At 41.7% G+C, this 23,072-nt stretch overlaps 1 protein-coding gene across 2 annotated transcripts; it reads left to right on the top strand.

Annotated features, from left to right (window-relative positions):
- Positions 1 to 137: 137 nt before the first annotated feature.
- Positions 138 to 20,166, top strand: Rwdd4 (RWD domain containing 4). 2 transcript variants are annotated; one of them, XM_027391073.1, is made up of 8 exons: positions 141 to 404; positions 3,700 to 3,780; positions 9,879 to 9,988; positions 10,069 to 10,219; positions 11,148 to 11,265; positions 14,501 to 14,550; positions 14,683 to 14,685; positions 17,963 to 20,166. In XM_027391073.1, the coding sequence occupies exons 1-8, from the start codon at positions 381 to 383 to the stop codon at positions 17,993 to 17,995; spliced, it is 570 nt and encodes a 189-aa protein (XP_027246874.1). In that variant the 5' UTR covers positions 141 to 380; the 3' UTR covers positions 17,996 to 20,166. The 2 variants fall into 2 exon arrangements, with proteins under 2 accessions (XP_027246875.1, XP_027246874.1); XM_027391074.2 differs by lacking the exons at positions 14,501 to 14,550; positions 14,683 to 14,685; positions 17,963 to 20,166 and adding an exon at positions 11,808 to 12,019 and having other exon boundaries at positions 138 to 404.
- The last annotated feature ends 2,906 nt before the right edge of the window (positions 20,167 to 23,072 follow it).

Raw genomic sequence — 23,072 nt, 5'->3', positions numbered from 1 at the left:
CAAACCAGTCCCGGAACAGAACGGGGTTCCCAGGACGGAAGGTGCTTCATTTCCTAGAGGAGGTAGAGTTGGGGGTGGAGAAAGAAGGAGCCAATGGGAGAAGGGATCCTGAGAGGGGCGGGGCATCCTCGGGACCGCCCCTCAGCGGCTGGTCAGAGGTCTCGGTGTCCGCCGCTTAACGCGGTCCGGGGTTCCCGGCCGGCCGCCGACTGCCAGTGGCTTGGCGCCGCCGAGGGTCGGAAGCGCAGGAGCTCGTACCCACGGCTGCGAGGAGGGTTTCCTGAGACCGAGCCTCGGAGACGGGGTGCTCCGGCCTCCCGCCGCTCGCCGCCCGCCGCCCGCCTGTTCTTCGCGGTCGCAAACGTTGTGCGCCCTGCGCGATGGGTGCCAACGAGGACCAGGAGGTGAGAACCCAGGACAGGACACCCCAGGACAGGTCCCAGCGTGGGACACCGGGACTCCGCACGTGTCCTTTGCGTTGAGAGCCCTCACTGCCTGGCCACCCGGGTGTCCCACGTTGGCGGATCCACTGCCAGATGGCACCGGTCAACAGTGAGGCCAGCAAGCATGAATGGGTCACGTGCGACTCACCCTCCGGTTCCCCTCATTTGTCTTTTTTTTTTTTTTTTTTTTTTTCTTGCAACCCCGGGGGTGTCCCCAGATTTCCTTTCTAAGATGAGTGATGAGTGTCCTTGGTCCACGACCCTAATGTATTTGGCTGTCCTTAAATACCGTGTGTGGCTTATCGCTTATGAGTTGTTATCCAGTCTTAAAATCTGATCTCCTTTAAACTTTAAAACCTGCGGTCTCCTAGAGAGGGGTCGGGGAAGTAAAATTTCTGTGGAGGGAAATGAATGACCCCGATGTCTCGGTTTCTAAATCACTCGTCAATCTGTTGTTGAGTGGACATGAAATGTTTTGAGCATTATTTTGCTTAAAATTCAACACAATTTTGTATAGTTTGTGCTTTGATATTTTTTGTTGCAAAATATCATTTTGAGATAGAGTTGGAAGCAATGGGTGCTGTAAATCATCTGTCATCTGAACTTTCTAACTAGAATGTGTCCGGATGAGGAAGCGTGGTCTGCAGTAGTAGAGTGCCCCAGAGTGAATGTGATGGAATAAGGAATGATTAGAAGACAAGCGTCCTTGTGTAGTAGTAGATAAGTAGTAATTCACTGTTTTGAATATGTTGCTTAAAAGTTAGCATCCTGCGGGAGTTGGTGGCACACACCTTTAATCCCAGCACTTGGGAGGCAGAAGCAGGCAGATAGATCTCTTGTGAGTTCGAGGTCAGCCTGGTCTACAGAGCGAGTTCCGGGACAGCCTCCAAAACAATACAGAGAAACCCTGTCTCGAAAAACCAAAAAAAAAAAAAAAAAAAAAAACCTTAAAAGTTAGCATCCTGACAGTGTGGATGTTAACAAAAGCTCTAGGTTACAAGTCCTCTGTAAAGGACCCCCAAATCCAACAAGTTAATCGCTATCTAAATACCCTGCTAAAATATTATTACCAGTTCAATAAATCCAAAGCATTAATGAATTCAGGGGGAGAATGGAGAGAAAAAGGAAGAGAAATGACTAGTAAGTGGATACAAACTTAAATAGGGAAGAGCAAGATCTGATGTCTTTGTCACACAGCACAACTAGTTTAAAAGTATCCTTTGTATTTCAAAAATAGAAGAGTTTTGAATGGTTCCTTGACAAATAAATTTGGATTAAAACTTTGAAGTGATAGATATACTAATTTCCCTAATTTCATCATTGTGTGATAGGTACACTTATCAAAGGGTTGCATTGTATCCCATAAATAGAATTTTTAAAATAGTTTTATGTTTATAAGTGTTTTGCCTACATGTATATATGTGCACACTTGCATGTCTGGTGCCCACTGAGGGCACAAGAGGGTGTTGGGTATCCTAAACTGGAGTTATAGACAGCCATGAACCACCATGTCCATGCTGAAAATTGAACAAGGTTCTCTGGAAAAGCAGACGATGTTCTTAACCACTGAGCCATCTCTCCAGCCCTAATAAATACAATTATTATGTGTCAATTTGGAAATAGTTGTTTTTTTTCTCCCAGCAAAGCACAATGTAACACTTTACCAACTCGACTGATGGACAACGCCCACCACCTCAGGGAGCGGATGCCAGCTCAGACGTAATGAATCAAGATTTCTGTGGTAGAACCCAGGAGTCTCCATTTTTAACAATAAAATTCTATTCTTCCTCATGATGGGTGTCTTGATCTTTCCTGCCCAGTTTTGAAGATGCTGGCTTTGAAAAACAAAATAGTAATCACATGCTTCCTGTTCACTTTTCTTCATGTATCCTTTCTTTTCATTCCTTTGCTTTCCTGAAATCGAATGTGTGTGAAAAGAACCTCCATTTTCTTATGATGAAACTGTAGGATCACAGTCTTCTGGTTTACTGTCAGTCAATGCCCCTTAGTGCTTCATAGAAATCAGCTCATCTCCCATCCTCTACTTAGATATTTAGGTATTAAATGCAAGGTCTACTTATACTGTCAAATATTATCATTGGCTTGATTTTAAAGGACTTTGGGGGGGTTCTTATTCTTTCATCAGCATGATTCATTTTCTCATCAAATTATCACCCACACATTTTTGACAAGCCTGTCTTCTCTTTTTGTTCCTGCCCAAGTTATTAATTAAAATATGGAGAGAGGTTATGGTAAGAGTGACACTACATTCTTGAATCCAGTTTGGATTTCTAGGCTTTTCTTTATTATTTTGTGTTTCGTTCTGGTCTGTTCTGTAAAGAAAGTGTTGCTAAAATCCTAATAGACTGAGTCTGGTGTCTTTCTCTAATGGAGGGAGTTATGCTTGAAAGGATTATTTAGTACTACCTTGTAAGGCTTGCTAGATCCTAAGAATTCTAAACTTTCACAAGTGCCATGCTATTTTCTTTATAATCTATTCTAAAATCTGTAAATGGAGAACAAGTCAACTTCACCATCTTTTGTCTGTAGAATTAATGACGTGAGTTAGGTAGTGGTGTTGAACACCTTTGATCCTAGGACTCAGGAGGCAAAGGCAGGTGAATTTAATCTTTGTATCACTATGGAAATGAGAAGTGTAACTGATTTTTGTTGTTGTTTTATTTTTTTAAGAATAGGTTTTCCCTGTGTACCTCTGGCTGTCCTGGAACTTACTCTGTAGGCCAGGCTGTCCTTGAACTCAGAGATCCACCTGCCTCTGCCTGTTGAGTGCTGGGATTCAAGGCATGCCCCACCACCACCCAGCAACTGATGTTCTTTTTAAAATCAGACATTGTTGTGCCTCCATTTCTAATTTCCAAGTGTAGTGCATTTTCTGTACACCAGGTTAGTTGTTCAGGAGAGTGGACAGAAAATACTCTCAAGTTGCTTTAATCCGCACCTTTCCTCCACAATATGGAGAAGGAAGTGTGGTAATCAGTTCTCCCTCCACAGTGGATATGAGAATTAAGTGAGTTGATACAATGTAAAAACCCTTAGCAGTGTCCAGTGGATAGTTTTGTGCTATTAGCATAATTGTACTGTGTTGGTATACACACATGTCATATGTGTCTAGGGTCAATAAGTTAAGCCATGTTTTTAAAAGCTGGATGGTTTTGAAAGAGAAGCTAAAAACTTTCTAATCTATATATGCCACTAAACAATATTCATTGCTTTTTTTTTTTTTTTTCTTTTTCAGATGGAACTAGAAGCTTTACGTTCTATTTATGAAGGAGATGAAAGCTTCCGGGAATTAAGTCCAGTTTCATTTCAATACAGGGTAAGAGACAGCCTGTACAGTGCATGGATTTCTGTGCTAGGGAAGGAGGCTCTGCAGAATCTGTGTCCATCTTGTAACTTAGTGGGTTAACTTTGTAATACCCTCTGTTTTCTGAAATGTTTCTTTTTCCAAAAATGATTGTTTTTTACTTGTATGTGTATATCTGGGGGCCCACAGAGGCCAGAAGATGCCATCAAATCCCCTTGAGCTGGAGTTTGAGGTGGTTGTAAGCCACCAATGGTAGAAACCAAACCGGGGTCTTCTGGAAGAACAGCAAGTGCTCTTAACACCTGAGCCATCGCTCTAGTCTCCTGACACAAGGGGGAACGCATGGCCCCCAGTGTGCTGTCTGGGAGGCCAGTACAGGCCTGATCCAGACCCCTGAACATGGATGTCAATGAGGAGGCCTCGGCACCCTATGGGGCCTCTGGTAGTGGATCAGTAATTTTTCCCTGGTGTAAGAAGGGACTTTGAGAACCCATCCCACGTGAAGGGATGCTCTCTCAGCCTGGACACATGGGGGAGGGCCTAGGCCCAGCCCAGGATGATGATGTGGAATTTGGGGAGCCCCCATGGCGGGCCCTACCCTCTATGGGGAGCGAAAGGGGAAGAGGGCTGGTAGGGGAGAAGGAGAAGGGATTGACATGTGAAATTATGATTTTGTAAAAATTAAAAAAATTAGAGATAAAAGAAATCTTAAGTATTACTAGGTGCTACCTTCTTAAAGATAGCTTCCCTGGGTCCTAGAGTCCTAACTCTTGCCACAGCTGATATTGATACATAATCCTCAAATTTGCTTGTATTGTATACTATAATAGGAAATGAGTTTTTGTTGTTTTCTTAAGACAGAGAATCACCATGTAGCCCAGTCTAGCCTTGAATTTTTGATTCTTTTATCTCAGACTCACACGTATAACTAGGAAATAAATTCTTTACAGCAGTGGTTCTCAACCTTCTTAACACTGTGAACCTTGAACACAGTTCATGTTGTGGTAACCCCCAACCATAAATTATTTTTGTTACTACTTCATAACTGTAATTTGCTACTGTTATGATTCATAATGTAAATATCTATGTTTTCTGATGGTCTTAGGCAATCCCTGTATAAAGGATTCAACCCCAAATGGGATTGAGACCCACAGGTTAAGAACCACTGCTTCATAGCAATTCCCAGTTCTTTAGACCCAACTCTTTGTACTGACTCCATCTGTATGACAACTATACTTGTTACAGTACTTGTTGCCATGACAAAATGCCTGACAAAAGCAACTTGAGGGTCAGGCCAGAGACTATGCAGCCTGAACTGGATCCCCAGAGCCCACATAAAGGTGGAAGGGTAGAACCCATTCTTCAAAGCTGTCCTGTTACTGTGGTACTGTGGGCCCCCCAAACAAATCCCATGCACACAGTGATGACAAATAAGTATTTTTTTTTTTAATGTAAAAACTTAAGGAAAGAAGAGTTTCTTTTGGCTGTTTGACGGTACAGTCCATCCACGGACATCATGGCCAAAGGATCCTGTGTGAGGCTGATGCTCATATTGTGCCCAAAGTCAAGAAGCAGAGAGAACATTGATTGCTTCTGCCCACTTCTCTCTCTCCTGACCCCAGCCCGTGGAATGATGTCCACATCAGGGTAGGCCTTCTCACCTCAGTCCCTCACAGACATTCCCAGAGGCTGGTTTCTATGGTGATTCTAATTCCCATCAAGTTGGCAACATCAACCATCACAACCAAGGAACTCTCTTTTGGTTTTTCGAGACAGAGTTTCTCTGTGGCTTTAGAGCCTGTCCTGGAACTAGCTCTTGTAGACCAGGCTGGTCCCAAACTCACAGAGATCTGCCTGCCTCTGCCTCCTGAGTGCTGGGATTAAAGGCTGCACCACCACTGCCTGACTACAACTAAGGAACTCTTAATGTCCATTGTTCTTGATGGAATTAAGACCTAATTCCATCCTAATTAATTAAGATAGAATTAAGAGCTTCTAGTGAAATTAAGACCTGGGCCTTCTGAGATTTTCCCAGCCACTGCCACCTTTTCTTTACCAGAGACACTGAGAATTCCCATGTTTTCCTAAATGTCTCCAGTAACAGCATCAGTTATTTATTGAGCACAATATGCAGAATGGTGCAGGATATGTGTGTTCACTCTAAGATAGAATGAAACATGAAATTGGAGACTGTGTCAACAGTCAAAGGAAGAGAGCCGAAGATATACCCCGTTAGACCCTCTGTTCTCGAGTAGTTTAGTCAGCTCCTAAATGACTTCCCTGCTTCCATGTCTTTCATTAGCTTCCCTCTTACACTGAACCACGAGTTCAACAAACTGCTATTTAACACTCTGAAACCTTTAAGTAGCCCTGCAATAACCTGTTGAAAGAAGTTTCTTCCTGGGCTTCTCTTGCCCATAGACTGAGGGCTGTATTCTTAGCTCTATAACCAAAGTCCACTTAAAAAATGATTTATTTTTATTTTGTATATGAGAATGTTTGGATGTAGTGTGTGTGTGTGTGTGTGTGTGTGTGTGTGTGTGTGTAGAAGCCCAAAGTTGTAAGCTGCTGTGGGAGTTTGGGGTACCCAGCCCCAGTGCTCTGCAATAGTGAAAAGCACTTGTAACACCTGAGCCAGCTCTCCAGCCACTCCAAGTCCTCTTTTGGTCCTGAATTACCTCTAGAAGACTTTGTCAAACTTCATTAGGCACAAGGGATTCATAAATGATCTGTTCAGTATCTCCCCGAGTGTCTCCCCCCCCCAGCATTGTCTTTGCTTAGAGTCAACCTTGTTGTAATTTAAGAAAAGTGAACTTGAGAGAAAGACACCCATTTATATTAATCTGTGTATTGCTACGTGGCTGTGACTTACCCAGTAATACCCGGCGTGGTGGTACTCCTCCAGCATCCACTCTGTCTGGTGGGCTCCTACATGGTGACTGACTCTGATTCCATTTCCCAGAATCTTCCTCATCTCCTAAACCTGCCAGTCATGCTGCTCTATTGGCCAGTGTTTTATTCATTAACCAATAAGATAACATATACGGAAGACCTTTCCCCATCACCACCCCACCTACTTTCCTATCCCAGCTTTCCCTCCTTCTCTTCCTGGTTATTATTTAAGAAACCAAGTAATCTGGTAGAATCTCTAACAGACAGTATGATACAATTTTTAACCATTTCCCTATCCCTGTAAATTGACGGTCATCAGACTTGATCAGATTCAGGGTTAAATTTTTGTTAGGAATGCTTCACAGGTGTGTCCCCTTTAATAGGCACATAGCCAGCCCCTCCCCTTTTACAAAGGATCACATACAGTCCAGGCTAGTCTCAAACTAGGGGCTCATAGTTTCCATCAGATTTCCAACTCACCTCCCTCTGTTTCCCTTGGTCTTAAGATAGGATGACATGTAGTTCAGGCTAGCCTCAGACTCACTGTATAGCCAAGGCTGGCTTCAAACTCCTACTTGTTCTACCTTCCCTTCCAAGTGCTTGGCTTACAGGTGTGCACCACTATGTGCCTGGCTCATTTCTCCTCTTTGTTGAGTACTTCTATCTTAGTGGGGGGCATCGCTCATCTTTGTGGGACCTGGGAGACCTGGGGTGCTAGCCATGTCCTTGAGTAGCTGACTGTTTCACTTCACTGTCCAGGCTCTTCTGAACCATCAGGTGCCTCCTGGACCTAGTAAAACGCTGTTGTTGGTGGATCCAAATGGACTCCCTGGGGCTTAGAGCACCTGATCTTTCCCTTCACCACAGCATCACTGGACATGTTTGGTCATCTTGCGCCTCCAGCCCTGTAGACAACAGCTGCTGGTAGCCCTGCAACAATAGCTGGGTAGGAATGGTCAGTGGGTCTCCAAAAAAAAAACACCCCAATGGGAGCAATGAGATATAGACAATAACACGGCTCCCATGAGTGAGGAAGAGAAGACCCAAGGGTCTGCAATTCCTAGCATCCCAGGAATTCAGAGAGGGTCCATTTCAAGACAGGCAGAGGCCACCCAGTGAGTCATCACTCAGAGGGTGGGGGCTAAGGGCTCTGAGCCCGAAAGAGACACAGTCACCTGGTACCAGGACTTTGAGAAAAGCCAGAAGTCAAGGAAAGGACTGTGCTCAAGAAAGGAAGCCTCACATCTAGGGGAATGGTCAAAAGTGGATAACCCCACGAGAGAAATAAATGTAAAATAAATAGAAATTATTATTTGCTTCACCTTTTACAATCTGCCCATGCCCTCATCCTCTTACCTTCAGCTACATTCTGTACCAATGTAAGTTGAAGCACAGAAACAGCATCCAGTAAATTTAGGGACCTTTTGATATGTCTGTGTCAGTCAATAACAGGAATGGGGTGTGTGTGTGTGTGTGTGTGTGTGTGTGTGTGTGTGTGTGTGTGTGTGTGTGTGTTCTTTTGAGGAGGGACACATTTTTGCCACAGCACTTGTGAGTTGGTTTTTCCCTTCCACTACATGAGTTCCGGGGATCACACTCAGGTCATCAGGCTTGACAGCAGGAGACTTCTCCCCTGACCCACCACCATACCCCCAGCTGTCTCTCAGGCCCCTGAAGTGAAAAGCTTGCTTCAGGCAAGCATTATTAACAGATGTTGACGTCTCTAGGCAAAAGTTGCTAAGAAACAGGGTAGTGACGTAGTTCTGTGTTATTGCTGCACAGATTTTCTTTATTACCTCTACACTGAAGAAATTATCCCCAGTGGTGAATCTGAATGGATGCCTGTGGGCTACCATACCACCTCTCCTCACAAAATGGTTCATGTGAATCTGAACAAAGCAAGTATTTGTCTATTTGGGGATGTTAGTCAGAAAAACTGGCCTAGACCCTTGATGTCATAAAAGACTTAAAAAGCCAGGGAGAAGGTTCTATTAAGGTAGACTAAAGAAGCATAACAACCAAATACAATAAATCTTTAGTGAATTTTAGATTTCTGGGGTGGGAGTGGCATTTATTAAAGGACACCTTAGGCAGTGTTGGGGAAATCTGTAATATAAATTATATATTAGATAAGTTTTTTTATATCAATGTTGAGTTCCTGGGGGTGGCATGATTGTCTTAAGGCTAGAAAAGGTATCCAAAGGGTTTTTTTTTTTTCACCCCTAAATAACTAAAGACACTTCATTATTTCCAAATACTTCAAAAAAACAAACAAACAAACAAAAAGCAAAGTGGGGAAAATCATACATGTTAAATGCTGATTTCTGTGCTGGGGGTGGAGATAAGGAAATGAGATGGGTGTTTATAGATACATACCAGTGATATTTATCATACCAGTTTAGCTTTTCCTAAGATTAATTTTGTTTTGGTGTTTGAGACTGGGTTTCTCTGTCCCAGAACTCTGAAGACCAGATTAGCTTTGAACTCAGAGCTCCACCTGTCTCTGCCTCCTAGTGCTGGGATTAAAGGTGTGTACCACCACCGTCCAGCAAGGTTAAAAATGTTTTGAATGGAAAATTGACCAAAGGGAACCATTCTTACCAGGAATTGCTCTGTGGCCTGAGGCATCTTCTCCCAGTGTTAGACTCCATTTCTGGTCTCTTGCCACTTGAACAGTGTGTATCAGTTTCCCTGCTCTTTGTGCCCCTTGCAGTTTAGCAGTTAGAAATCTTTAAAACAAGCTGTTACAAGTTTGTGGGTAATTATTTTTGTTCATTGAGGTCTTTTGTTTCATTTTTGATACATGGTTCCTCTGTGTAGCTCTGTAGACCAGGCTGGCCTCAAAGCTCAGAGATTCACCTGCCTCTGCCTCCCAATGTGACCACACCCAGCTCCATTGGCATCTGCATCTTGTTCCTTGTGTTTGATGCCTTATCTTCACCCTCAGAAACAAAAAATGTAAAGTGTATTCTTGGCATTGAAAAGCTGATTGAGGAGCAGGCCATCAGCAGTAATGCAGCCTCCTGAAACAGGACTGGACTAAAGTTGAAGCTGTTTGTACTCTCCTCCCCCTTGTTTATTCCTCCCCCAACACCTCTGAACTTTTCAGAATATTATGCTTTTGAGTGTGAACATGAATGCTGTAAAGAATCATTTTGAAGATGGTTATTTAGGACTTTTGATTACTTTCCATAAGTCTAAGATTCCCTTTTCTTCAGATAGGTGAAGATGGTGATCCCAAAGCCTTCCTAATAGAGATTTCCTGGACAGAGACATATCCCCAGACGCCTCCTGTCATATCTATGAACGCTTTTTTTAACAACACCATGTGAGTAGCTTTGTTTTCATTGTTTGGTCCTTGTCTTCTGTTTTACTTACCCTTGACAGTTTGGTTTCTCTGCTTTACAGCTCCTCAGCTGTGAAACAGAGTATCTTAGCCAAACTACAGGAAGCAGTAGAAGTGAACCTTGGCACCGCCATGACCTACACATTGTTCGAGTATGCTAAGGACAACAAAGAGCAGTTCATGGAGAACCACCATCCCGGGAATTCTACGCCAGTGAGTGTGTGGTTGGTTCTGCCAGGTGGTTTTGGTCTGGGCTTGTTAATTAATTTTTGCTAGTTGTATTTTTGTTTGTTTGTTTGTTTGTTTTTAATTAGAAGACTTTGTGTTAGATTTAAACAGAATTACATTTGAGTTAAGTGAGAACAACGAATCTTAGATTCCCTCTACTTAATGGGAAAAATGAAATTATGCTCTGTCAATTTTTACCCTTCAGCAAAGATTTAAATACTTCCAACCATTGAAATTGAAGCTAGGAGTGGTGGTGTACACCTTTAATCCTAGCCGTGGGAAGCAAGGGCAGGTGATTTCAAGACCAGACCAGCCTAGGCTACATAGTAAGACTCTATCAGAAAGGAAGGGAGGGAAAATCAGTCTTGTCTTAGTTCCATTTGAGCCACACATGGGTTCAAAACCTCTATGCATATCTTTTTTAATCCTGTGACTTTGGCCAGCTTTCTTAACCTCAGTTTCTCTTTGGTTAAATGAGGTTACAGTAGTATCTACTTTATTGTAGTAAGGCTCAATAAATGATATATGTAGTCACAGTAATACATATCATGCAGTATTTTAGATTTCAGCTATCATAAGTGCTGTAGGGAACCATCAAGATCTGGGTGGGATGTGTGCTTTTTCTAAAGATGCAACAATAATGACAGCAAGTTCAGTAATCTCCACAATTTTGTTGGAACCTCAGATCTTCAACATAATGTGGGCGATCAGACTTCCTTCTCAGCTGCACTCCAGTGTTGTGTCCTTGAAAATGAGCCTTTGTGAAAGTAAGGCCAGTGATGCGTGAGCACACCTGACTGAATAAGTGAATAACAGCAGTAACACCTTTCATTTTGTAAAGTTAGAAATCCATCACTCCCTTCAAGATGTAGCTGTGTTGAGTCTAATCTAAGATCTGTTTCTGTTCTTGTAGACGCCGGTAGCCAACATCATCTCTGTTGAAACTCCCAGCACAGCCCCCTCAAGTAAGAAAAAAGACAAGAAAGAGCAACTTTCCAAAGCTCAGAAACGCAAGCTGGCAGATAAAACAGGTGTGCATTGTTGCTCTTTGTCTTTCTTAGCACAGGATGTGGGTAGATTTCACTGTGATGTGGGCGCTTGTTGTGTTTACAGGATTAATTCTTCAGTCTGTTCTTGGGACATTGGAATCAGAGACGTGTTGGTCACAGAAAACAAACAAACAAACAAAAAACTATTTATTGTTACGAGATCATCATTTGGAAAAAAGATAATGAGTCACAAAGTAATTATAAACATTCCAGAACACTGGGGAACACTAGAAAAATGGACAGAATAGGTGTCCTGCCTGAACACTGTAACACTGTGTGGGATTTTATTTACCTGTGTGGCAGGTGTGTATTTTAAAAGCTGTGTAAAATACAGTTTTCACTTGCAGTCTGGTGGACCATTCCCATCTTAGCACAGTAATTTAATATTTTTGCCTATAGTTAATTTAATTATACAGTAAGATTTCAGAGAAGAATTCCCTGTGTCCAATAACAGACTCCTCAGAAAAGGGTTATAAACTCCAGCTCAATTAATGGTAATGCTTGCTCCTTTTTCTTTAACTTAGAAATTTGCAAATGGACCTCAGTCTGAATTTTCCCAATTAGGGAAAAAGAGCCTTGTATGTGCAGTACTCATGGAGGCCCCAAAAAGGTGTTGGATGCCCTAGACCTGGAATTACAGGCAGCTGTGTGATGTAGGTGCTGGGAACCTGTCTCTCACCCTGGAAGGACAAGTGCTTGTAACTGCTGAGTCATCTCTTTAGCCCCTGTCCCCCCCCCTTTTTTTTTAAATGAGAGGATAATAGGTTTATTTTTGTTTAATATCTGTCAATGGTAAAATAAAAAAAAAAAAACAACAACACTGTGTTGGTCCTCCTAAACAACATTTTGAAATTGTAACTGTGGTATAAAAGTCTCCACATCATTCACTTCATGTCAGGCAGCAGTAAAGCGTAAATAACTGAAGTAAAAAATTTTAGCCATTGTAGCCTGTTTTCAAGAATTTTGGTGATTGTCTTTCTGGAATATTTAGCATCTGTGTCAGTTGCCTCTTATTGCCATGCCTCGTGGCCTGTGGTCGTGTTCATTTAATAATGTCTCCCCTGGCCCCTGCACTCCAGGGAGCCTCTGGAGGTGGACTGGCGTTTTGCCCTGGTGTGTGGGGGGGACTTTGAGAGCCCATCCCACTTGAAGGGAAGCGCTCTGTCTCTGGGCACATGGGGAGGGGCCTAAGCCCAGCATAGGAAGATTTGGTGGACTTTGTGGGCCCCTGTTGGGGGCCCTACCCTGCCTGGGGAGTGGTGGGTGGATGGGGTGGGGGGTAGGTTGGAGGTGGGGGAGAAGGAATGGGGGTGAGGGGAGGGAGAGGGAGGGGGAATTACATGTGAAACAAGCCTGTCCCCTAACTTGAATTAATATTAATAATAATAATAATAATAATAATAATAATAATAATAATAATAATAAATAATGTCTCCCCATCCTGTCTCTTTGATGATGCCCTACTATGGTCTAATCTCCCTAAGCTGACACTATAGGGGTTTGTGACTGAGAACTTACATTCTAAATAAAACTTTAATGGCATAGACTGGGCATCCACACTGATGGTCCAACCATGTGCCCTCATAAAACCTGTGACATGAGATTCTTGCTGGTCCGAAAGAGAACAGAACAATTGGCATCTGGAACAGGGCTCCTATAACAATTGACTCTGTGAAAACCATTAGTCTCTGATTGCTTTGCTAGACAGTTTATACAGGTGAATACCCTTTACCCCCGTGTTTGGGACCAGGAGTGTTCAGATACTTCCAGATCTGGGAACTTTTCATAGTTCCTAGTTGCCAGCCACAAGATGGTCCAAAATCTAAAACTACTCAGAAAGATTCAGATTTTGGAGCATTTTTTCAGATCTACATAATACTTGTTTCAAATGTAAATTTTTTAAGGTTTCATAAAATGAGATATGCAGCCTACGTGAAGAATAAGGGAAGCCAAGCCATTTGAAATAGAAAAATTATTGTTATTATATTTTAAAATTTATTTTGTGCACATGCATGTCTATATGGGCACATGTGTACCATGGCATATGTTGGAGATGAGAGGACAATGGGGGGGGTCAGTTCTCTCCTACCATGTGGGGCCCAGGGATTGAGCCCAAGTGGTCAGGTTTGGCAGCATGTCTCTTTCTTTGTCTGCTGAGTTATCTTGTTAGCCCTAAAATTGAAGAATTTTTAAGTAAAATGTTTTAAATGTGTATTTGTTAAATATTTCCTTAACTATGCTTTTTTTTTTTTTTTTTTTTTTTTTTTTCTTTGAGACAGGGTTTCTCTGAGACTGGGTTTCTCTCTGTAGCTTTGGAGCCTATCCTGGCACTCTTTCTTTAGACTAGGCTGGCCTCGAATTCACAGAGGTCTGCCTGCCTCTGCCTCCCAAGTGCTGGGATTAAAGGCGTGCGCCACCAATACCCAGCAAACTATACATTTTTTATCTGAGTCCTTATGAGCTTTGTCCCAAGGATTCTATGTAGAGCAGTAGTTCTCAACCTTCCTGATGCTGCCACCTTTTAATACAGTTCTTCAGGTTGTAGTGACCTCCCCAACCATAAAATTATTTTGTTGCTACTTCCGAGCTGTAATTTTGCTACTGGTATGAATCATAATGTAAATCTCTAATATGCAAGATATCTGATATGTGACCCTCCCCATGGGGTTTGCAACCTACATGTTGAGAACCACAGCAATTGAGTGAAGGTCCTTTTGAAAAATATGTTTTATCAGAGCATGGCCAAGCTGTCCATCCATAAGTTAACCTTCGCTCCTCTTAGTCCTGAAGCCAAGCATTTGTCATACCGTCTGGCTTGTTGGGGGCCAAGCATCCTGGAGTGATTCCTGAAATAGTGAGCTAGCACTGCTTCTCACTTAGATAAGCGTTGACCTTAGAGGAAGCAGGACTCTGCACCTGCACAGGTACAGTATGTCAGTCACACCCCTCATTTTTCCTTTTAATGGGTTTTGTCTTGAGTAGGATGTGGAGTAAGCATTAAAGGGGCATGTCTCAAATACTCTGCAGGTTTCTCCAGGATGCTGCTTTAAGGTCACCAAGATAACGAGAAACTGCTTTTTCCAACGTTAATAGTATGTGATGCACACTTTCCATCTACTGGGTGCATACAGTAGTATAAAAATACCATTTACTAGGATATCAGTTTATTTACAAATGAGCTGTCGGTCTCACTAAAGTTACTGATTTTGTCCTCTAGATCACAAAGGAGAACTCCCTCGAGGCTGGAACTGGGTTGATGTCGTGAAGGTATAGCATACTTACATTCAAGTCTTCAAAGTTGTTACAGTTATTGCCATCAAATAACGAAATGTCTATTTTCATTTTCCTTCCTGCCTCCTTTGGAATGTCCCGGATGTCTGTTTCCATGTTTGGACTCAGCATGTAAGTATTCTTGAAGCCTTCATGTCCTCTGCTTCCTCAGGGTTCGGTGTTCTTACCAGTAAGCTTAGCTCTCATCCCTCTGCTTCGATGTCCTCCCAGAGTCAGCTCCACTGAGCTGTAGAACAGATATAAGCAGATCCAGGCATCTTCTGTTGAGCTGGATCATAAAAGAGATCTGCAGAAATGGAAAATCAGCACCATGCTAAGTCTCTTTTCAGAAAATGTAGTTATTACTGAGACATTAGAGAAATGGTTCATTCATTAAAGGGCCTGCTGTATAAGCATGAGGCCCCAACTTTAAATCTCCAGCACCCATATAAAAAGCTGGGTTCAGTGGTGGGGGGTCAGAAACAGGCTCATCAGCTCTAAGTTTTGTGAGTGGTCATGTCTCAAAACATAATGTGGAAATCAAGAAAGGCAAGACATCTGGCATCCATGTACACAAACTCACACAAACATGTTCATGCATCACATATGTACACACACAAAAACAGTGGTTGGGTTGTTGTATGATAGTTTTATTGTTAGTTTTATATTAATAAACATTAGTTTTAAATCTAAATGCAGCAGCTATAGCCCATATTATAAACAGTGAGTCCTTAGTATCTTCGATTATCTAACAAGATCCATGTTTGGGAACTGTTACCCCTCTTAGCTCCTGCTTTTCATCACTTCCCACATTCTTTTCCAAGATCATTTTATTTCATTTATTTTGTGTGTGTACACAAATACTGCAGCATGGATGTGGAAGTCAGAGAACAACTTGGAAAAGTTGGCTCTCTTCTTCCACCATGTCGATCTGGAAGGCTAACTTGGATTGTCAGGCTTAGCCATTTTCTAGTCATTTATGAATGTGTACCTATCGGTACGTGCACCATGTGTAGGTGCCTGTGAAGGCCAAAGGAAGTGTCACATGCCCTGAAGCCAGTTAGAGTTAGTTGTGGGCTGCACAGTGTGGGTTTTAGGAACTGAACCTGAGTCTTCCACAAGAGCAGCAAGTGCTCTTAGACACAGAGCCATCTTTGCAGCCCTAGCTTCCACATTCTTAGTTATCCTATTCTGTAATAGGATCTGTGGTAACTGGGTGCTTGTCTTAGTAGGGTTTCTATTGCTATGAAGAGACACCATGACCATGGCAACTCTTAATAAAGGAAAACATTTAATTATGGCTCACTTGGGTTTCAGTGGTTTAGTCCATTATCATCATGGCAGGGCATGGCAGTGTGCAGGCAGACATGGTGCTGGAAAAATACCTGAGAGTTCTACATCTTCATCCTCAGGCAGCAGAAGGAGACTGTGTGCCACATTGGACATAGCTTAAGCATATGAGACTTCAAAGCCTTCCTCCACAGTGATACACTTCCTCCAACAAAGCCACACCTACTCCAACAAGACCATACCTCCTAATAGTGTCACTCCCTATGGGCCATTTTCTTTCAAACCACCAAGTGGTTGTCCTAATCAGGATCATGTTTATGGTGTTTGAGAATTAGTCTGTTTCATTCCCAAATTTGTCAACTCTTTACAAAGATTTTTTTCAGAAAAAAAAATTAGCAAACTCAAAATTTGTTGAATTATGGTTTCACACTTAATAGTTTAAGATTTGTTAGCCGAGCGTTGATGGCACACACCTTTAATCCCAGCACTCGGGAGGCAGAGGCAGGCAGATCTCTGTGAGTTCGAAGCCATCCTGGTCTACAGAGCAAATTCCAGGACAGTCTCCAAAACAATACAGAGAAACCCTGTCTAAAAAAAAAAAAAAAAAAAAAAAAAAAAAAAAAAAAAATTGTTATCTGTAAGGTATATTGTTTTATTATAGCAATTAAAAAGATTGTGTTTATTCTCACAAACACACAAGAACAAGCATAGCACACACACATTACATGCACACAATAAAAAGACTCTAAGTTTAGAAAAGAATTTATCTTCTGATCCAGGGTTATAGGTCCCCACCACACACATATGTACACCTTACAGGTAAAGGCACTTGCTGTCATATCTGATGGCTGGAGTTCAGTCTCCAGATCCCACATGATAGAAGAAAAGAACTGACTCATAAAAAATGTCCTCTCACCTCCACAGACACACCTGGGCACACTCACATATGCACACTCATACACACAATAAATGTGTAAATTTTTTGAAAAATAACAGCTTATTGCTGTCAATTTCATGCTTTGTTATATTGACACATGCATAAAATGATGTATGAGGAGTTAAGACCTCAGTTAAGGACAACTGAAGCAGACTGCCTTGTGTCTAAAGATTGACAGCTGAATGCCTTGGGGCAAGTTACTTAACCTCTGTCTCAGTTTCCATACTTCTAATAAACTGTGACAGAGAATAAAGTTCATATTAAGCTGGCTGTTGGTGGTGCACCCCTTTAATCCCAGCATTCGGGAGGCAGAGGCAGGTGGATCTCTGAGTTCGAGGCCAGCTGGTCTCCAGAGAGAGTGCCAGGATAGGCTCCAAAGCTACACAGAGAAACCCTGTCTCAAAAAACCAAAAAATAAAAAAATAAAGTTCATATTGAGTTAATATGCATTCATCAAAACACTTAGAATAGCACTAGTTACAGAGAAAGCACTAGACATTATCATGATAGCATGATTCATAGATTATTATCCGTAAAAAAGTAAGCCTGGGAAATTGAGAGCATGGGAAGAGGGGGAGGGAGCTATGAGAATGAGAAGGAAAGAAGAGGAAGGATGCAGAGGTCATGAGGGAGCAGAAAGGTTGAGTCAGGGGAAGAATAGAAGAAAGGATATGTGATAGGTAGGGCTTTTGTTGGGGGGGTGGTAGGGGAGGACGGGAGGGAGAGGGGAACTGGAATTGTGGTATAAAACAATCTTTGTTTCTAATTCAAATAAAAAAAATAATCTGAAAAGAAAAAAAATAAGCCTGGGTGAAAAAAAAAAAAACTACTAAATACTACTGCTGATAGGAAGCAAAAATAGAAGAATGTCATTCATTTCACAAACTATGCCTCCTATATGAATCTGCTTGGATCTGAATTCTTAGAAAACTGCAAAGGATAGTCTCCCACCTACCCTTGTTCTGTTGAACCGGCTTTTGGGGGTGTTTTTAAACCTGTTAGAAGTAATGTGGCCTAGAGGTATAAAGTAGTTACATGTAGAAACAGTTATAGTTTAAAATCCCATGACTTGAACTTCATTTCCTATTGTTTACTTATTTATTTTTTGATTCTGATAGAAGTAATGACTCAGACACTGTCATTTCTTTCATTTAATACCTGTGTCTTTTTTTTTTTTAACAGTTAAGCAAAACTGGCTCTAAAGATGATGAATAGCTCTGCAGATGAAGTGAGAGTATCTTTGAAAAGCAGCCCAGATCAACATGTCTTCTTACTTTTTCTGGTACTGGGTGGCTTTTTACAAGACATAATTCTTTTGTAGATGTCTTTAAAAATAGCAGTGGAGAGTCCATAAAGAGATTTGGTTGTAGTAAGTTATTTTCACAAACTTGCCTTAATAAAAGGTGAAAGTGTATCCGTTTAGAGTACTTTCTGAAGCTATTGAGCATCATTGGCAGTGGATAGCTCCGAGGAGTGAGCTGGTGGTGACTTAACCATCTGATCCAAGGGATAGGATTTTTTTTTTTTTTTTTTTAAAGGCCAACAAAGCTACTTGCAAACTGTCAGTTCAGTAGCACCCAGTACGGACTCTTTGATATCCTATGGTACCACCCATAGCAATGGGTGTCTCCCCTTAAGTCGCCACCTCCTCCTGCTTAGATACCGAAGGGGAAGTTGCTTCAGAGCAATCTGAGTACCATTGCGGAGCTTTCTGTGATTCTCTTTGTAGTTTCTCCTCATTTGTCAGCAGTGAATTGCTTCCCCCTATTAAATTGATATCTAGTTATACTTTTCTCTTGGTTTGGGTAAAAGCATTTGATCATAAGCTCTTTTGATTCTATGAATAATAAAAAGAATCTAAGAAGAAAATTGAGGGGCTGAGAAAGAGCTCCATCAATCAAGTGCTTGCTGTGCAAGCATGAAGACGGGAATTTAGATCCCCAACACACACATACAAAGCCGAGCATGCACCTGAAACCCAGAGCTGGGGATGCAGACAGGAGGATCCCCCATGCCTGCTGGCCAACCGGTTTGGCTGAGTCATTGAGCTCCTGGTTCATTGGGAGGTGCTGTCTCAGATCAGGTAGAAGGCAATAGAGGAAGACGAGTAACAGAGATCTCTGGCCTCAGCAGGAAAGCCCATGTTTGTTGTTTGTGCACCCATCTGCACATATTCACACACACACACACACACACACACACACACACACACACACACACACACCAGACAAGGACTCGAAACCATACACCAAACAAAACATAAACAACAAATTTGCCAAATACTTCAGAAAGCATTTGAGTAAGTGCTAGCTCTTATTTAAAATACTTCTCTTTGCTGCATATTCCAGGATGAGTATAAGATGCCTTAATATTTAATTTTTGTATTGTTGGAGACAGTGGGTTTAATAAATCTCTGTTATCTGCTATTGTGATGTTTTGTTGGTAACTAAGCTTTCAGTGAAGTCACCGTACAACACATTTCAAATCCTAGGGGTGGTGCTTGATTTTTGTGGGGGGTTTGCTTTTTGGTGGGTTTTTCATTTGTTTTTATAGTGTCTTTTCAAATATCCAAATGTGTTTCCCAACCTCTGTGTCTTTTTAATAATATACATACAAGTCTTTCACATGCTGAACTGTTGTTATTGCTTGGTTTTTAAAAATCATTACAAAAGGAAACTTGCTGTGGTTTTACCTAGAGACTTACTGCTGTGTGTATGTGAGCTATGATGACTGTGTGTGTTTCCATGTTGTTAGAATGCCAACTTATACCATGTAGTATAGACCAACAATTACCTTTTTAAGGAATTACTGTAGCATAAGAGCAGATTAAGATGTATCCATGGAGTCCCCAAAGTTACCCTTGGCTTCAGTGACGTTGTATGAGCTGTAAAGTGTAGTACAGTGAAAGAGTATGCTTGCATTTGAAAGAGCTGACTCGCTCCCATTTTTGTTTCTTGGATTAATATTGAAATTGAAGACAGCCACTATGGTATCTTTTATTTTCAAGGTTCTGTTTGTGTAGGTTTTATTGTCATCTTGATTTGTTTTGTTTCTTTTAAAGAAATGTCTTATAATGGGAAAAAAAAGTGTTTTGTTGTGTTTTAAAGACAATAACTTTGACCAGTGTCAAAGTTATTGTGGTTCTTAGATTGCAAAGACTAATGCTAGTTAAATGCCAATGAACTCTTTTTATTCTTTTTCTATGAATTGTACAAATCTCGGGGGCAGATGGTGGCAGCTGTGCCTCTGTTACCCTCTGTGAACACTTGAACACTTTCATCAAGATTGCCAACGTCTGATAATGCTCCCAGTATATTTTCTCAGAGTCTATTTACTTAAAATTATATGGAATGACATGACTGATAAGCAATAAAGTCTGAATCATAGTGGTTTCTTTTCTCTACATTTTGTTTCAAATCACTTCAAAAAGAATTGTTAACTTTGGCCAGGCGTTGGTGGCACATGCCTTTACTTCCAGCACTCAGGAGGCAGAGGCAGGTGGATCTCTGTGAGTTCGAGGCCAGCCTGGTCTCCAGAGCGAGTGCCAGGATAGACTCCAAAGCTACACAGAGAAACCCTGTCTCGAAAAAACCAAAAAAAAAAAAAATTGTTAACTTTATAAATCTACATTATAATCTTATGGTATGAGATATGTGTTCCTGCTGGTAACAATTCAAGTGTCGTATTCAAAGAAGAAATATTCCAAAAGAGTGCAGAAGAAAATAAGGAATTCCCAAAATAAGTACATGGGAATTACAATCTAGAAGTTAAAAACAGCTTGCACTTCCACAACTTCATGGTCTCAGAAGAAAAGAGGCCAAGTCCAGGGTCAGCCTAGCATTGGAAGTTACACTCAGATCTGTCTGTCTATCAGCTGAGACCCCTCCTCCAGCAAGGACCCTGAGGAAGAACTCCCATCTTGAACTTCTGTATGCTCTCAGGACATGCTGTATCCAAAAGTTACTACACAGTTGGATTCAAGCCCACATCCTACCCTCTGATGAAATGACCCCACAGGCTCATATGTTGGAACACCTGTTCCCCAGCTGATGGCAGGGTTTTAGGAAGCTGTGGAACTTTTAAAAAGAGGGACCAACCTAGCTGAAGGCAGGAGGCAGGGCTGACACTGGGTTCTATATGGGCAGGCTCCCTTACTCTACCTCAAGCTCTCTGCTTCATTATCCACTGACATGAGCATGTGACCTCATGCTGCCACTACTGGGCCTTTCCCAAGAGACTGTCCCCTGAATCATGGACCAGAATATATTCTTCGCCAGGTGGGCGTGGTAATCTGAACATTTGCCTTTAACCTGAGCACTCCTGAGGCAGAGGCAGGCAGATCTCTGTGAGTTTGAGGTCGGCCTGGTCTAAAAAGTGAGTGCTAGGGACAGCTAGATTGGCTAAACAGAGAAACCCTGTCTCAAAAAATAAAAATAAAAGATATATTCTTCTTAATTTTGCCAGGTGTTTGTCATTGTGATGTCAAGGTAACTAAGGCAGTATGGAAAAAAACAAGAAGTTCACAAAAACCTCAAGCCATGTTTTAATTTAAGATGATGGCAAGGCTGGCTAAAGGGCTCAGTAGGTAAAAGATTCTTACAGCCAAGCCTCACAACCTTATCTCTGGGACCCAAATGGAAGCAAGGATCAATTCCTTTGCCTCCACATGCTCTGTTGGTGCGCACACTCTCCACACACACACACACACACACACACACACACACACACACACACACACACACACACTAAGCAAAATACTCCTTAAAAATAAAAATATTGGGCTGGAAAGATGGCTCAGTGATTAAAAGCATTAGCTGCTGTTCCAGAAGTCCTGACTTCAAATCCCAACAACCACATAGTGAACCATCATCTGTAATGAGATCTGGTGCTCTCTTCTGGCATGCAGGCATACATGCAGATAGAACACTGTATAATAAATCTTTACAGAAAAATATTAAGTGGTACCCAAATTAGGAGGGTATGTAGGCACCTGATAGAAAGGAACACAAATCTATTTTGGAACAACCACCTTAAACACAGACCTCCAAAGAGATCCGAGTAGCATGTCCACTCATCCTCAGAGGTCAAGAGCAGACTCACACAAGCACTGTCCCATGAGAAACTGCCAAGAAAACTTTGAGAGGAGTAAGAGCCACCAGGATATGGGCATTGCCCACACTCTTAAGTATTTAAATAAGGGAATTTCGTAAGTTCCAGGAAACTTAAATAGCAGCAACCAAGAGACTCACAGAACTAGTCAGTGAAAAACAGTCATTGAAATTAACGTTCAGTGGAAGAAAAGTGGAAGTGGATTAATACCCTGCTGAGTAAACTAGTGCTAACCCTGTACTGCAGGAATTTTTCCCCCTTTTTTGATTTCAGCATTAAAACTTCATTCATCCAGTATCATTTCTTCACAGGCCACGACAGTTTAGATTAACTGGGTAAATCTAGTCCCAAGCTCAAAGCTAACTTTTGCTTCTAAAGACAAGTACGGCGAGTGTTTCCCAGGACTGAGAGGTAGTCAGGATAGACAAGAAGAAACTGAACTGGGTGGTGGTTTATGCCTTCTAGCCCTCAACTAGGAGAGGCAAAAGCAGGAGGATTGTAGAGAGCCTGAGGCCAGCCTGGGCTACAGAGAGCCTGTCTTTAAAAAAAAAAGAAAAAAAAAAAGAAGAAGAAGAACTCCTGCCGTTGGTAGAGATTATTTTGTTTTTACCATCGAATTTTCATAAAATAAAACCAAGAATGATAGCTCAGGGAAGCTACGTTCCAGAATTCAGTGTTTTCTGTTATATCACAAAATCCAGAGTGTTGTTCAAACTACAATTGATGGTCCTTTCCTGAGGGAAAAATTGAGGATCTTTGCTGGTTTGTTTTTTGTTTGTTTGTTTGTTTTTTGTTTTTGTTTTTTGGGGGGTTTTTGGAATGGAAGACTAGAACTGAACAGAAAATACCATCATGACCTCTACCTTTTGTGGGGTGTTTTCTTCCTTCCAAAGGGGGGTGGGGTGGCTGAGTCACAATGTCAAAGTTATTAGGGAAGCAGAAGTATAAATAAGAATCTGAAAACTACTGACCATGAAACCCAAAGACTTAATTTTAAAAAACACAATGTGCCTGCAAAGCGCTAAAGACTTTTATTACTCCTAATGGCCAAGTAAGGAAAGCCGCAAACACCCACCTAAGAGGAACTGTTTGAATCAGAGTGGGACTGTGAATGACTTTGTAAACAGAACTAGGAAAATCCTTGTGTGATGACTTGTGCTGATCTGAGGAGTCCCTGAGGTCA

This window comes from Cricetulus griseus (assembly GCF_003668045.3).
Source record: "Cricetulus griseus strain 17A/GY chromosome 1 unlocalized genomic scaffold, alternate assembly CriGri-PICRH-1.0 chr1_1, whole genome shotgun sequence".
NCBI lineage: Eukaryota > Metazoa > Chordata > Mammalia > Rodentia > Cricetidae > Cricetulus > Cricetulus griseus.
Note: the sequence above shows the minus strand (reverse complement) of the source record. Positions and strands in the feature narration are given on the sequence as shown.